Here is a 16,243-nt window from a genome sequence, read left to right as displayed (position 1 = left end):
CTACAGTACTGTAGTTAAAGACCTACAGGCTAAATCATGCTTGGCGCATGCGTCCTCACTGTTAGGACTTGGGTTGCCTGCACCAGGCGTGTTCTCCTATGCTCTCTTAAGACCCCTACGTCATCCTTTCGATACCTCAGAGACCTGTCACACCTCCTACATGCCAGGTTGAAGGGGGTGTGGGCAGGATGTGGACGGGGACAGGAGCAGGGACTGGAGCACCAGCAGACAGGGCCTCTGTGGTAAGGCTCTGAGACAGACACAGGGTTCTGAGAGTATAAAGAGAGGAGCTGTGAGGGGCCACAGAGCCTCAGAGCCAGCCCTAGCTCTAGACTGCACTACAGAGCCAGACCTAGCTCTAGACTGCACTATGGAGCCAGGAGCCATGCCACTGCTGGAGCTTGTCCTGTTGGTGCTGCTGTTGGTGATAGGGGAGGGAGAACCTGTGTGCAGGCTGCAGGGCAGGGCAGAGCTGCCAGAGCTGGCCAAGGACGGGGACCTTGTCATCGGAGGCATCTTCACCTTCCAGACGGAGTACGACGGCAGGGTACCCAACTTCCAGAGTTTACCAGACCCACCAAGGTGTAAGAAGTGAGTATCCTCTCTCAGTTTTTTCAAATATGGGACTTTCACTGTTTTCAATGTTATGAGTTATTTTTTAATCTACTGTCCATCTGAGGTTTATCTCATAGGGTTTTAATCTACTGTCCATCTACGGTTCATATCCTAGGCTTTTAATTTACTGTCCATCTGAGGTTTATCTCTTAGGGTTTTAATCTACTGTCCATCTGAGGTTTATCTCTTAGGGTTTTAATCTACTGTCCATCTGAGGTTAATCTCTTAGGCTTTTAATCTAATGTCCATCTGAGGTTTATCTCTTAGGGTTTTAATCTACTGTCCATCTGAGGTTTATCTCTTAGGGTTTTAATCTACTGTCCATCTACGGTTCATATCCTAGGCTTTTAATCTAATGTCCATCTGAGGTTCACCTCGTAGGGTTTTGGGTTGTGTGTAAGACTGGTGAGATATATTTTGCCTTCTTTAATGGCAGGTCTTTTACATATATATATATATTTATCTCTTTTCAGTATGAATTTCAGAGAATTCCAATTTGCACAAACACTTATATTTGCAATTGAAGAAATCAATCGAAATCCGGCAATTCTCCCAAACCATACTCTGGGCTACAACATCTACAATGCGTGTGGATACGACAACATCTTGAAGTCTGGTTTGGCTTTAGCCAGTGGCCAGGAGAAATTTATCGATGAAGGGAACTGCACCAAGACAGACATGGCTCAGGCTGTCTTAGGCCACTCTGCTTCGACACCAACAATCGGATTGGCCCGAATCATCGGAAGGTTTCGTATACCAGTAGTAAGATGTTCTATTCACTTTTCTATGCACTCATACAATATAATATACACTTTTATACTGCCACTATACAAAATGTCTTATTTTTGTGGATCAATGTCTTTTAAGATAACAAAACTTAGCTCATGGTGTAAAAACTACCGTACAGTATGTCATGTCAAGTTTCCAATAAAATGCTGTTATTTCACACACAGATCAGCCACTTTGCCACCTGTGCTTGTCTGAGTAACAGAAAGGAGTTCCCCTCCTTCTTCAGAACCATCCCCAGTGACTTCTACCAGAGTAGAGCCCTGGCAAAGCTGGTCAAACACTTTGGCTGGAGCTGGGTGGGGGCTATAAGCAGTGATAATGACTATGGGAATAGAGGCATAGCCACCTTTATGATATCTGCACAGGAGGAGGGAGTGTGTATAGAATACTCTGAGGCATTTGAGCAGACAGGTCCCCGCCATGAGCTTCTCAGGATAGTGGAGATTATTAAACAGTCCAGTTCAAAGGTCATCATGGCCTTCATGACCCACAGGGAGATCAAGGTTCTGGCGAGTGAGCTCTACAGGCACAATATCACAGGACTACAGTGGCTCGGCAGTGATGCCTGGATCACAGACCCTTCTCTCACTGCCATCGAGGGTCACAGCGCCCTTGTGGGCGCCATAGGCTTCACGGTGACCAGGGCTCACATCCCTGGGCTTGGAAAGCATCTGAGGGATGTCCACCCCTCTCACTTCCCCAACAGCATGTTTCTCAGGGATTTCTGGGAGATTGTGTTTGACTGCTCTCTCAATGTGACCACAGAACCTAAGAGGAAGCCATGCAACGGGTCAGAGAGTTTAAGAGACGTGCAGAACACATTCACAGATGTGTCCAAGCTGACATTCACTAATAACGTGTATAAGTCTGTGTATGCTGTAGCTCACGCCCTCCACAACCTGTTGACATGTGAGGAGAGTCAGGGCCCCTTCTCTAATGGGAGCTGTGCTCAACCTACACGCATTCAGCCATGGCAGGTGAGCAAGAATATACCTCTAAAAAAGTGACCTTTGTCTATTTCAAATCAGTTCAAGTAAAATGTATTATTTCACTGTAGACTGATAATAACAGAATGATGATGCAAAGCTACATAGAAAACACATTTTCTTTCTTGACCATTTCTCCTCTCTAGCTGTTGCACTATCTGCAGTCTGTCAATTTCACAACGGGAGAGGACGAGAGAGTCTTTTTTGACAGCAATGGAGATTCCCCAGCCAGATATGAACTTGTTAATTTACAAAGTGCCACATCGGGAACCATGGAAGTGGCCACAGTCGGTTTCTATGCCTCGTCTTTGACTGGAGACCACCAGTTCACTATGAACAACGTTAGCGTTGTATGGGGAGGAAATAGTGAGACGGTACATTTACATGTTGTCTTGTTCTCATATCTCTGGCTGGGAAGTCAGTATGCTATCCTGCATGGTATTCTTTAACACAACAATTACACTTATCCTCAGCCACTCAGCCCCTGTTGGTAGGTACAGTATTGAGACAAGTCAAATCACACACTCTACAGTGCACAAACATTGGTGATTTAGAATTAACAGCATAGATGTGTGTACAATACATGAGTGAACATGAATACTCAAACTCTCCTAGGTCCCCTATGTGAGTCTGTTTGTGTGTGTTCCAGGTACCTGTGTCAGTGTGCAGTGAGAGCTGTCCCCCAGGCACTCGTAAGGCTGTACAGAAAGGAAAACCTGTATGCTGTTATGACTGTGTCCCATGTTCAGGTGGCGAGATCAGCAACACTACAGGTACATTACACTCGGCCATCAAAAAAACAGTTGGTGAGGTGAATACATGCTGGATTAAATACTGAACATCACGTTCTATTCTGACGTGTGCTGGCCTTCACAAATCCCTTAAACGTCTTAACTGAAAATGTGTAGAACCAACACAGCATATACTATGTCAAATGTTCTGCATGCTTTCCTGAATCATTAACATTGTGTTTTTTTCTGGGGGGGTTTTCTTTCTCTAAACAGATTCAGTCAAGTGCATGAAGTGCCCGGTCCAATACTGGTCCAATGGGAGAGGGGATAGATGTGTCATAAAAGAGATTGAATTCCTGTCCTACACTGAGCTCATGGGGGTCATTTTACTTCTGTTTTGTTTGATTGGAGTTTGTTTAACTATTATTATAGCAACAATTTTTTTCCAATTCCGGGACACCCCCATCGTCAGGGCCAACAACTCCGAGCTGAGCTTCCTGCTGCTCTTCTCCTTGACTCTGTGTTTTCTGTGTTCTCTTACTTTCATCGGCCGGCCCTCTGAGTGGTCCTGTATGCTGCGTCACACAGCGTTTGGGATCACCTTCGTCCTCTGCATCTCTTGTGTTCTGGGGAAAACAATAGTGGTGTTGATGGCCTTCAGGGCTACACTTCCAGCCAGTAATGTCATGAAATGGTTTGGTCCTACACAGCAGAGACTCAGTGTTCTGGCTTTCACTCTCATACAGGTCCTGATCTGTGTACTTTGGTTAACAGTCTCCCCCCCTTTCCCCTACAAGAACATGAAGACCTATAAGGAAAAGATCATTCTAGAGTGTGATGTGGGTTCAGCTATTGGTTTCTGGGCTGTGTTGGGGTATATAGGACTGCTGGCTCTCTTGTGCTTTGTGCTGGCTTTTCTGGCTCGAAAGCTGCCTGATAATTTCAATGAGGCCAAATTTATCACATTCAGCATGCTCATATTCTGTGCAGTCTGGATCACCTTTATCCCAGCTTATGTCAGCTCTCCTGGGAAGTTCACAGTAGCTGTGGAGATCTTTGCTATTCTGGCCTCTAGTTATGGAATGCTATTTTGTATCTTTCTTCCTAAATGTTTCATTATATTGCTGAGACCAAAGGAAAACACCAAAAAACATATGATGGGGAAGACCAACGATGTACGTTACTAACTTAAATACATAAACAATTACATGTAAAATGTCAATGTGTTATTTATTGACATGTTGATTTTAAACTGGAAATTGTCACTCAATCTTATTAAATAAAGTTAGTTAAAAACTATTCTGTGTGTTCTCTACATTTGAAGTTTTATTAGGATTCATTCAACTGTACCCATCTGGCCCATATACTGTTAAGTAAATATCCAACTGTGTAGTAGCATCTTTGCATATCTAACAGTGTATTTTTTTTCTTCAGAAAACAAAAATAGCAACAGCTCAGCTCACCGAAGACAATGTACTTTACACTGACAATCATGAAGAGTTGACAAAGAAAACAATCCACCCTCTAGTGGATATAAACTAAAGTACAACCTCATCTCATGTATTGACATCTACACAGTCTACAGACAAGCCTTGGCTGAATTAGATGTTTCTCTCTGTGTCCAGATCTGATGCATCCGTCTGATACAGATCTCACACAGATCTCACACAGATCTCTTTATCAAATGTGAAAGAGACGTATCCAAAGACATTAATTCAAAAATATAGATTTTGAAACGCATATATAAAAACAATATTCTAATTCACAATAAAACATATTACATGTCCTTGAAATAGAATAAAACTAGAATCGTAAGTTGCTACATCCTTTTGGACTTAAAATTCTAAATGATAAAATCATATACAGTACCCATTGATTCTTGGGAAATATAGCTTATAAATTAAGGATATATTAAACCCATTGATTCTAGAATATTATAGCTTATGAATGCCTCATGAGCATTGTTCGACTGGCGTACCCCATCAGAACCAAACATGTAAGCTTGTTTTACTCCAATGTTTGTAAACAACGCATACTAACACTGTATAGCTTCAAAACATGGATATAACTATACTTTTCATATCATGGATGGTCAGTACTTGCATCCATAGCTCTGTCCATGAATTTGAGAGTGGTTATATTTCTCAAAGCCCCTCCCTCAGCTTTTTTTTTTGGACCAAAACAGAGCTGGGGATTCTGCTTTGTCATTGTTTAAATTAAGGATTCTAGCTTTAAGTATTCAGACTTCTGTATAAGGACCATTGGTGTCAAGAGCATTTTAATGTCCAGCCTCTCACTGGCACAGCTGTGAGCTTTCTGTAACAAACAACTGATGTGTCATCCTCATTATGATGAATTGCCTCCACATTGCAGCAACAGCCTCTACAGTATACTGATTCCCAGCAGTATCCCCTCGGCTCATGGAAGGTGCCAGTGTGATGTCACACTCTGGAGGATGTGGCACTGAGCCAGGCAGTAGGCCTTGCTATCTCCCACCACAGGCCTAAAGTGTTATTTAAGTTTAGGCCTCAAGGCCTGGCGCCTAGGCTCTCCCCCTCCAGGACCACAGAGGACAACCAAACTGGACCTGAGACCTCCAACACCAGATACTTCCAGACAGAACACTGATAACAAAGAGGAAGCAAGCTAGGCCAGTTATACGATGTCATATACTCAAGTTGTGCACGTGTCATAACATGGTAGATAGAATCAAGGCCTATTTTTGCTTTTGCTGATGCGCTCGGCTTTGTGAATGATATCTATCTGTAATTGTAAACCAGTGTAACCCATTTCAAATAGATGTTGCAATAAATTAAAGGTCAGGTAATACCAAATTACTTGTAAAGAGATACACAGTAATTGTAACTGTGTGGCCTAATATAACAGCCTTTTCCATTCCAGTGTACAGGAACTGTTATTATACACTACCATTCAAAAGTTTGGGGTCACTTAGAAATGTCCTTGTTTTTTGAAAGAAAAGCATATTTTTTGTCCGTTAAAATAACATCAAATTGATCAGAAAATCAGTGTAGACATTGTTAATGTTTTAAATGACTACTCTAGCTGGAATATCTACATAGGCGTAAAGAGGCACATTATCAGCAACCATCACTCCTGTGTTCCAATGGCACGTTGTGTTAGCTAATCCAAGTTTATCATTTTCAAAGGCTAACTAATCATTAGAAAACCCTTTTGCAATTATGTTAGCACAGCTGAAAACTCTTGTGCTGAATAAAGAATCAATTAAACTGGCCTTCTTTAGACTAGTTGAGTATCTGGAGCATCAGCATTTGTGGGTACGATTACAGGCTCAAAATAGCAGGAAATAAATAACTTTCTTCTGAAACTCGTCAGTCTATTCTTGTTCTGAGAAATGAAAGCTATTCCATAAGAGAAATTGCCAAGAAACTGAAAGTCACGTACAAGACTAGGTACTACTCCCTTCACTGAACAGCGCAAACTGTCCCTAACAAGAATATAAAGAGGAGTGGGAGCCGCCGGTGCACAACTGAGCAAAATGACAAGTACATTAGAGTGTCTAGTTTGAGAAACAGATGCCTCACAAGTCCTCAACTGGCAGCTTCATTAAATAGTACCCACAAAACACCAGTCTCAATTAGTCCCAAAAGCCGCAAACCAAATGGGATGGTGCATTGCTGCAGAATGTTAAAGTGAAGTGTGCTTTGAATTCTAAATGTCACAGACAGTGTCACTAGCAAAGCACCCCACACCATCACACCTCCTCCTCCATGCTTCACGGTGGGAACCACACATGCAGAGATCATCCGTTCACCTACTCTGTGTCTCACAAAGGTATGGCGGTTGGAATCAAAAATCTCACATTTGGACTCATCAGACCAAAGGACAGATTTCCACAGGTCTCATGCCATGGCTCATGTTTCTTGGCCCAAACAAGTATATTTTTCATTTTGGTGTCCTTTAGTATTGGTTTCTTTGCAGCAATTCGACCATGAAGGCCTGATTCACATAGTCTCGTCTGAACAATTGATGTTGAGATGTGTCTGTTACTTGAAATCTGTGAAGCCTTTATTTGGCCTGCAATCTGAGGTGCAATTAAATCTAATTAACTTATCCTCTGCAGCAGCGATAATTCTAGGTCTTCCTTTCCTGTGGTGGTACTCATGAGAGCCAGTTTCATCATAGCTCATGATGGTTTTTGCGACTGCATTTGAAATTTTTCGGATTGACTGACCTTCATGTCTTAAGGTAATGATGGACTGTCGTTTCGCTTTGTTTATTTACACTGTTCTTGACATAATGTGGACTTGGTCTTTTACCAAATAGAGCTATCTTCTGTATAACACCACTACCTTGTCACAACATAGCTGATTGGCTCAAACACATTCATTAAACAAATTAACTTTTAACAAGGCACACCTGTTAATTGAAATGCATTCCAGGTGACTACCTCATGAAGCTGGTTGAGAGAATGCCGACAGTGTGCAAAGCTGTCATTAAGGCAAAGGGTGGTTACTTTGAAGAATATCAAATATACTCTGATTTGTTTAGTACTTTTTTGATTACTACATGATTCCATACAGTATGTGTTATTTAATAGTTTTGATGTTTTCACTATTTTTCTACAATGTAGAAAAAAGTAATAATAAAGAAAAATCCTGGAATGTGTCACGACTTCCGCCAAAGTTGGTCCCTCTCCTTGTTCGGGTGGCGTTCGGTGGTCGAAGTCACAGTCGCTGATCCTCTTTTCATTTTCCTTTGGTTTTGTCTTGTCTTGTATCACACCTGGTTCCAATCCCATTCATTACATGTTGTGTATTTAACCCTCTGTTCCCCCTCATTGTCCTTGTCGGTGTCACGCCCTGGCCATAGAGAGGCTTTTTATTCTCTATTTCGGTTAGGCCAGGGTGTGACTAGGGTGAGCATTCTATGTTCTTTTTTCTATGTTTTTGTATTTCATTGTTGTTGGCCGGGTATGATTCTCAATCAGGGACAGCTGTCTGTCGTTGTCTCTGATTGACAGCCATACTTAGGTAGCCTTTTCCCACCTGTGTATGGTGGGTAATTATTTTTCCGTGTGTGTTTGTGTGCACCTCGGTTGTGTCACATTCTTTGCTGTTTACCTGTTTGTTTTTTGGTTGTTTCGGTTTCACTTTCATTAAAAGATGTTACATGCCTTGGTCGACTTATGACAGGGAGTTTGAGGATAGCGAGCGTGACAGTCGGTGATGGTTTGTTTGTAAACTTTGTGCTAGATATGTTCTGGTGTGCGATGGGTTTTGTACCCACTTGTATTATTTTGTATATTTTGGTTTTCTGAGTTTTTGAGCACTTATTAAACTTCTCCGTTTTATACCAATTTCGATCTCCTGCGCCTGACTTCTCTGCCACCTGCACGCACCCTTACAGAATGAGTAGGTGTGTCCAATCTTTTAATTGGTTCTGTAAAGAGTAGGTGTGTCCAATCTTTTAATTGGTACTGTAATGAGTAGGTGTGTCCAATCTTTTAATTGGTACTGTAATGAGTAGGTGTGTCCAACATTTTAATTGGTACTGTAATGAGTAGGTGTGTTCAATTCCATTTATTTTTGGTACTGTACATTTTTACAGATCCGATCATCTACTTTCAGCACTAACAATTTCTCTCTTTAGGAACATTATATTTAGGAATCATTGATGCAATTCTTCAGTTTATTTTTTGTCTGTATAACACAACTTATTATTATTATATTATAAACTGGGTGGTTTGAGCCCTGAATTCTGATTGGCTGAAAGCTGCGGTATATTAGACCGTATACCACGGTTATGACAAAACATTTATTTGTACTGCTCTAATTACGGTGGTAACCAGTTTATAATAGCAATAAGGTACCTCAGGGGTTTGTGGTATATGGCCAATATACCACGGCTAAGGGCTGTGTCCTGGCACTCCATGATGCGTTGTGCCTAAGAACAGCCTTTAGCCTTTGGTATATTGCCCATATACCACACCACCTCGTGCCTTATTGTTTAAACATATTATATTATAGGATTTGGAGGATAGAAGTGTTACTCTTGTTTGTTTAATCAGCACTGCGTTTGTAATTGTTTTCATTCTCTCAGTGAGAAACTGAGATCAAATGATTCTACTCTAAATTACATATCAAGGAACATCTAAAAAGGCAATTAAACAACCTGATGAGAAACTCCAGAGGATGCCAGAGAAATGTACTAGTTTCTACTGAAGTCACTGCAGATATCTCTCTCTCACTGCATTGATGACTAAATGTATACATGCAAATAGACTGCACTCAGCTTGAATTCTTATTGGCAGGATACATCTTTATTAAATGTATTTTAAATCCATTCCTCACCACAACATATGGATCCATTTCTTAGGGTAAAACTGTCTTCAACATGGTGCCTTTCAAATTGTTCAAAAGATTTTGATGTTATTTTTTTATATTTATTTTACCTTTATTTAACTAGGCAAGTCAGTTAAGAACAAATTCTTATTTTCAATGACGGCCTAGTTATGTTAGTGGGTTAACTGCCTGTTCAGGGGCAGAATGACAGATTTGTACCTTGTCAGCTCGGGGGTTTGAACTTGCAACCTTCCGGTTACTACTCCAACACTCTAACCACTAGGTTACCCTGCCGCCCCATGCTATGTTATGCTATGTTATGCTATGTTATGCATGTTATGCTATGTTATGCTATGTTATGCATGTTATGTTATGCTATGTTATGCTATGTTATGCATGTTATGCTATGTTATGCATGTTATGCTATGTTATGCATGTTATGCTATGTTATGCATGTTATGCATGTTAAGCATGTTATGCTATGTTATGCATGTTATGCTATGTTATGCTATGTTATGCTATGTTATGCATGTTATGCTATGTATTTCTCTAGCACAATTCAAGAGGACTTGATAGTGATATTCACTGTGGAGGAGATCAACAGAAACCCTGATATTCTACCAGGTGTGACTGCAAGCCGTTCTGGAGGCTTTGAATGGAGGGGAGCAGGGAGAGCTGACAGGACTGCACAGATAGCTGACAGGAATACAGCAGAGAGCTGACAGGAATATAGAGAGAGCTGACAGGAATACAGAGAGAGCTGACAGAAATACAGAGAGAGCTGACAGGAATACAGCAGAGAGCTGACAGGAATACAGAGAGAGCTGACAGGAATACAGAGAGAGCTGACAGGACTACAGAGAGAGTTGACAGGAATACAGAGAGAGCTGACAGGACTACAGAGAGAGCAGACAGGACTGCAGAGAGAGCTGACAAGACTGCAGAGAGAGCTGACAGGAATACAGAGAGCACTGACAGGAATACAGAGATAGCTGACAGGACTGCAGAGAGAGCTGACAGGAATACAGCAGCGAGCTGACAGGACTGCAGAGAGAGCTGACAGGAATACAGCAGAGAGCTGACAGGACTACAGAGAGAGCTGACAGGAATACAGAGATAGCTGACAGGACTGCAGAGAGAGCTGACAGGAATACAGCAGAGAGCTGACAGGACTACAGAGAGAGCTGACAGGAATACAGCAGAGAGCTGATAGGACTACAGAGAGAGCTGACAGGAATACAGCAGAGAGCTGACAGGACTACAGAGAGAGCTGACAGGAATACAGCAGAGAGCTGACAGGACTGCAGAGAGAGCTGACAGGAATACAGAGAGAGCTGACAGGACTGCAGAGAGAGCTGACAGGACTACAGCAGAGAGCTGACCGGGCTGCAGAGAGAGATCACTGGAATGCGGAGTTGCAGCCACAGCAGACTGCTGACACTGGTTGGACACTCCTCCTCTGGACCCAGCAGCCCCTCTCACTGGCTACAGGTGAGACTGTCAGGGAGTGTGATACTCAGCAGTACACATTGTGACCCTGGAGCCATTCTCCTCAGAGCAGAGTCCAGTCACTATACCCAGATCCTAGCCCTGCTGCTGCCACTGACATGCTGGAGCAGGGTGGATATTGTCTGTGGGACATACAGACTGGAAGGTACAGCTGAGAGTCAGTCTCTTACATGAGGTGATTTGGTCTCCCAGGCCTGGCTGAGTTCCTACTGAGTTTTATTTTTATTTTATTTTTATTTTTTTTATTTTTTTATTTCACCTTTATATAACCAGGTAGGCTAGTTAAGAACAGGTTCTCATTTGCAACTGCGACCTGGCCAAGATAAAGCATAGCAGTGTGAACAGACAACACAGAGTTGCACATGGAGTAAACAATTAACAAGTCAATAATACAGTAGAAAAAATGAGAGTCTATATACATTGTGTGCAAAAGGCATGAGGAGGTAGGCGAATAATTGCAATTTTGCAGATTAACACTGGAGTGATAAATGATCAGATGGTCATGTACAGGTAGAGATATTGGTGTGCAAAAGAGCAGAAAATAAAATAAATAAAAACAGTATGGGGATGAGGTAGGTAAAAATGGGTGGGCTATTTACCAATAGACTATGTACAGCTGCAGCGATCGATTAGCTGCTCAGATAGCAGATGTTTGAAGTTGGTGAGGGAGATAAAAGTCTCCAACTTCAGCGATTTTTGCAATTCGTTCCAGTCACAGGCAGCAGAGAACTGGAACGAAAGGCGGCCAAATGAGGTGTTGGCTTTAGGGATGATCAGTGAGATACACCTGCTGGAGCGCGTGTTACGGGTGGGTGTTGCCATCGTGACTAGTGAACTGAGATAAGGCGGAGCTTTACCTAGCATGGACTTGTAGATGACCTGGAGCCAGTGGGTCTGGCGACGAATATGTAGCGAGGGCCAGCCGACTAGAGCATACAGGTCGCAGTGGTGGGTGGTATAAGGTGCTTTAGTGACAAAACGGATGGCACTGTGATAAACTGCATCCAGTTTGCTGAGTAGAGTGTTGGAAGCAATTTTGTAGATGACATCGCCGAAGTCGAGGATCGGTAGGATAGTCAGTTTTACTAGGGTAAGTTTGGCGGCATGAGTGAAGGAGGCTTTGTTGCGGAATAGAAAGCCGACTCTAGATTTGATTTTCGATTGGAGATGTTTGATATGAGTCTGGAAGGAGAGTTTACAGTCTAGCCAGACACCTAGGTACTTATAGATGTCCACATATTCAAGGTCGGAACCATCCAGGGTGGTGATGCTAGTCAGGCGTGCGGGTGCAGGCAGCGAACGGTTGAAAAGCATGCATTTGGTTTTACTAGTGTTTAAGAGCAGTTGGAGGCCACGGAAGGAGTGTTGTATGGCATTGAAGCTCGTTTGGAGGTTAGATAGCACAGTGTCCATGGACGGGCCGGAAGTATATAGAATGGTGTCGTCTGCGTATAGGTGGATCAGGGAATCGCCCGCAGCAAGAGCAACATCATTGATATATACAGAGAAAAGTGTCGGCCCGAGAATTGAACCCTGTGGCACCCCCATAGAGACTGCCAGAGGACCGGACGACATGCACTCCGATTTGACACACTGAACTCTGTCTGTAAAGTAGTTGGTGAACCAGGCAAGGCAGTCATCAGAGAAACCGAGGCTACTGAGTCTGCCGATAAAAATATGGTGATTGACAGAGTCGAAAGCCTTGGCAAGGTCGATGAAGACGGCTGCACAGTACTGTCTTTTATCGATGGCGGTTATGATATCGTTTAGTACCTTGAGCGTGGCTGAGGTGCACCCGTGACCGGCTCGGAAACCAGATTGCACAGCGGAGAAGGTACGGTGGGATTCGAGATGGTCAGTGACCTGTTTGTTGACTTGGCTTTCGAAGACCTTAGATAGGCAGGGCAGGATGGATATAGGTCTGTAACAGTTTGGGTCCAGGGTGTCTCCCCCTTTGAAGAGGGGGATGACTGCGGCAGCTTTCCAATCCTTGGGGATCTCAGACGATATGAAAGAGAGGTTGAACAGGCTGGTAATAGGAGTTGCGACAATGGCGGCGGATAGTTTCAGAAATAGAGGGTCCAGATTGTCAAGCCCAGCTGATTTGTACGGGTCCAGGTTTTGCAGCTCTTTCAGAACATCTGCTATCTGGATTTGGGTAAAGGAGAACCTGGAGAGGCTTGGGCGAGTAGCTGCGGGGGGGGCGGAGCTGTTGGCCGAGGTTGGAGTAGCCTAGCGGAAGGCATGGCCAGCCGTTGAGAAATGCTTGTTGAAGTTTTCGATAATCATAGATTTATCGGTGGTGACTGTGTTACCTAGCCTCAGTGCAGTGGGCAGCTGGGAGGAGGTGCTCTTGTTCTCCATGGACTTCACAGTGTCCCAGAACTTTTTGGAGTTGGAGCTACAAGATGCAAATTTCTGCTTGAAGAAGCTGGCCTTAGCTTTCCTGACTGACTGCGTGTATTGGTTCCTGACTCCCATGAACAGTTGCATATCGCGGGGACTATTCGATGCTATTGCAGTTTGAGGGCCTCAGATGGAGCACGGAGTACCTTTGTCTGTGACTGGAGCCTGGCTGCTCAGGAGAGACTGTGCTCCCCTTTACTGAAGGACCAATCCAATGTCCATGGGGCCATGTGTGTATTGACAACGGCATCTGACATGCTGTTGCGGAAGGAACGCAGAGACTTTCATACTAAATATGCCTGTCTAAAGGTTACTGGATTTATACCAAACCAGGTACTTGCTCACTGGTAATGTTGTGATTACTGTACTATTTCCTATTCAATACAATGAGAGCCAAATGAAAAGGACAGGTTATAGTGATTTCTCCACGTTTTTTTTTCTTCATAAAAAAAACATCTTAGTTGTTTAATAGTAGAAAGTATGTAGAGCTTTTGAGTCTAAGTGCATTGTGTGTCCAGATTGTGGTAACTTGCCACACCCTGATATATTTCACCTGTCTTTCTGATTGTCTCCACCCCCCTTCAGGAGTCGACCATCTTCCCCATTATCCCCTGTGTATTTATACCCGTGTTCTCTGTTTGTCTGTTGCCAGTTCGTTTCGTTTGTAAATCCTACCAACGTTTGTTTTCCCTGCTCGAGCCTGTTTTCCTGCTCCTGTTTTCCACAATCCTACACCTGTCAAGCAACTGATCAACGCATCCTACTGAACCCTGCCTATTTAATAAGGTGCCAACACAAGACTGACCTTTCATAAGGTTTCTAACGCACTGCATCCGTGTGACCATTCATTGCTTTCAGGGTGTGCTCATTGTCATAGTGACAACTGCAAATGATACTTCAATGTACATGTGGCCCAATGAAAAATAATATAGTGAATCGTGTTTAAACGCAGCAATCGAACACCATTTTGCCTGAACATATTTTACAGCACGTATTTCACTGCCTTGTTGCTCAAGTGGTTTGCAAGTGATTTCCATTTTTCTAATGGTTGTCAATTCCTTTCGGTCTTTTTTTTCACTGTGTTCTCTCTGTACGTCCTGTGGAACTATTTGCAACAGTGCAACAATGTCATAACCTGCCAAAAGTGATCACTCCAATGCACTTTCTCTCCTCAACATTCCCCGACATGCATTCTCTATGCTACTTTAGGCCTGTTTAACATTCAGCAATTATCAAGAGCAAGCCTGCTTCTTTCCTCCCAAAAGCCGATTAAGCCTAATATAAAAAAAAACACAAATAAATGTCAGATGGAAACATTTTAACAAATGCCAGTGATGCACTCAGCTATGGTTATTAAAGTACCAAGTATGTATGCCCTGATTATCTTTGTTTTTTATTATTAGCATTGCTTTTATGTAGCTAGCAGTGTAAAGAAATGTCTTCTCAGATCACTGAGTGCTAAGTAATCACATTTCTGTAATATGCTACTTCCTCCTGCTACTGCTAAGCAAATCTGCGGAAGGTGTTTTATCACATTTCTATGGAAGGTGTTTTATCACATTTCTATGGAAGGTGTTTTATCATATTTCTGTGGAAGGTGTTTTATCACAAATCTATGGAAGGTGTTTTACCACAAATCTATGGAAGGTGTTTTACCAAAAATCTATGGAAGGTGTTTTATCACAAATCTATGGAAGGTGTTTTACCACAAATCTATGGAAGGTGTTTTATCACAAATCTATGGAAGGTGTTTTACCACAAATCTATGGAAGGTGTTTTATCACAAATCTATGGAAGGTGTTTTACCACAAATCTGTGGAAGGTGTTTTATCACAAATCTATGGAAGGTGTTTTACCACAAATCTATGGAAGGTGTTTTATCACAAATCTGTGGAAGGTGTTTTATCACAAATCTATGGAAGGTGTTTTATCACAAATCTGTGGAAGGTGTTTTATCACAAATCTATGGAAGGTGTTTTACCACAAATCTATGGAAGGTGTTTTATCACAAATCTATGGAAGGTGTTTTATCACAAATCTGTGGAAGGTGTTTTATCACAAATCTATGGAAGGTGTTTTACCACAAATCTATGGAAGGTGTTTTACCACAAATCTATGGAAGGTGTTTTATCACAAATCTATGGAAGGTGTTTTATCACAAATCTATGGAAGGTGTTTTACCACAAATCTATGGAAGGTGTTTTATCACAAATCTATGGAAGGTGTTTTATCACAAATCTGTGGAAGGTGTTTTACCACAAATCTATGGAAGGTGTTTTACCACAAATCTATGGAAGGTGTTTTACCACAAATCTATGGAAGGTGTTTTACCACAAATCTATGGAAGGTGTTTTATCACAAATCTATGGAAGGTGTTTTATCACAAATCTGTGGAAGGTGTTTTACCACAAATCTATGGAAGGTGTTTTACCACAAATCTATGGAAGGTGTTTTACCACAAATCTATGGAAGGTGTTTTACCACAAATCTATGGAAGGTGTTTTATCACAAATCTATGGAAGGTGTTTTATCACAAATCTGTGGAAGGTGTTTTACCACAAATCTATGGAAGGTGTTTTACCACAAATCTATGGAAGGTGTTTTACCACAAATCTATGGAAGGTGTTTTACCACAAATCTATGGAAGGTGTTTTATCACAAATCTATGGAAGGTGTTTCATCATATTTCTATGGAAGGTGTTTTATCACATGACCATTAATGACTAATAATCAGCCTTCTATGTACTACTTGTTTTATTCCAGTATATACTTGTTAATTAATAATATGCTAATTAATAATCCAACATAAAATATTTTATTTCAGAATAAAGAGCACATTTCTACATTTTATTCAATATCATATAACGTTATGCAACTTCTTCCT

General features: G+C 42.0%; 1 protein-coding gene across 1 annotated transcript; it reads left to right on the top strand.

Moving 5' to 3' along the window:
- Positions 1-329: 329 nt before the first annotated feature.
- Positions 330-4,373, top strand: LOC110507228 (extracellular calcium-sensing receptor-like). The gene is made up of 6 exons (XM_021587120.2): positions 330-591; positions 1,089-1,377; positions 1,569-2,381; positions 2,537-2,764; positions 3,040-3,163; positions 3,395-4,373. Exons 1-6 carry the CDS (start codon positions 371-373, stop codon positions 4,306-4,308), a joined length of 2,589 nt encoding a protein of 862 aa, XP_021442795.2. The 5' UTR covers positions 330-370; the 3' UTR covers positions 4,309-4,373.
- The last annotated feature ends 11,870 nt before the right edge of the window (positions 4,374-16,243 follow it).

This window comes from Oncorhynchus mykiss, chromosome 27 (assembly GCF_013265735.2).
Source record: "Oncorhynchus mykiss isolate Arlee chromosome 27, USDA_OmykA_1.1, whole genome shotgun sequence".
Lineage (NCBI taxonomy): Eukaryota > Metazoa > Chordata > Actinopteri > Salmoniformes > Salmonidae > Oncorhynchus > Oncorhynchus mykiss.
The sequence above is the reverse complement of the archived record's forward strand: the minus strand, read 5'-3'. Positions and strand labels throughout refer to the sequence as shown.

Bases quoted from the DNA above. Each gene is read 5' to 3' on its own strand.
- LOC110507228 (XM_021587120.2), top strand. From the start codon at position 371: ATGGAGCCAGGAGCCATGCCACTGCTGGAGCTTGTCCTGTTGGTGCTG. The intron at 592-1,088 runs GTGAGTATCCTC...ATCTCTTTTCAG, and splicing joins GACCCACCAAGGTGTAAGAA to TATGAATTTCAGAGAATTCC. The intron at 1,378-1,568 runs GTAAGATGTTCT...TTTCACACACAG, and splicing joins GAAGGTTTCGTATACCAGTA to ATCAGCCACTTTGCCACCTG.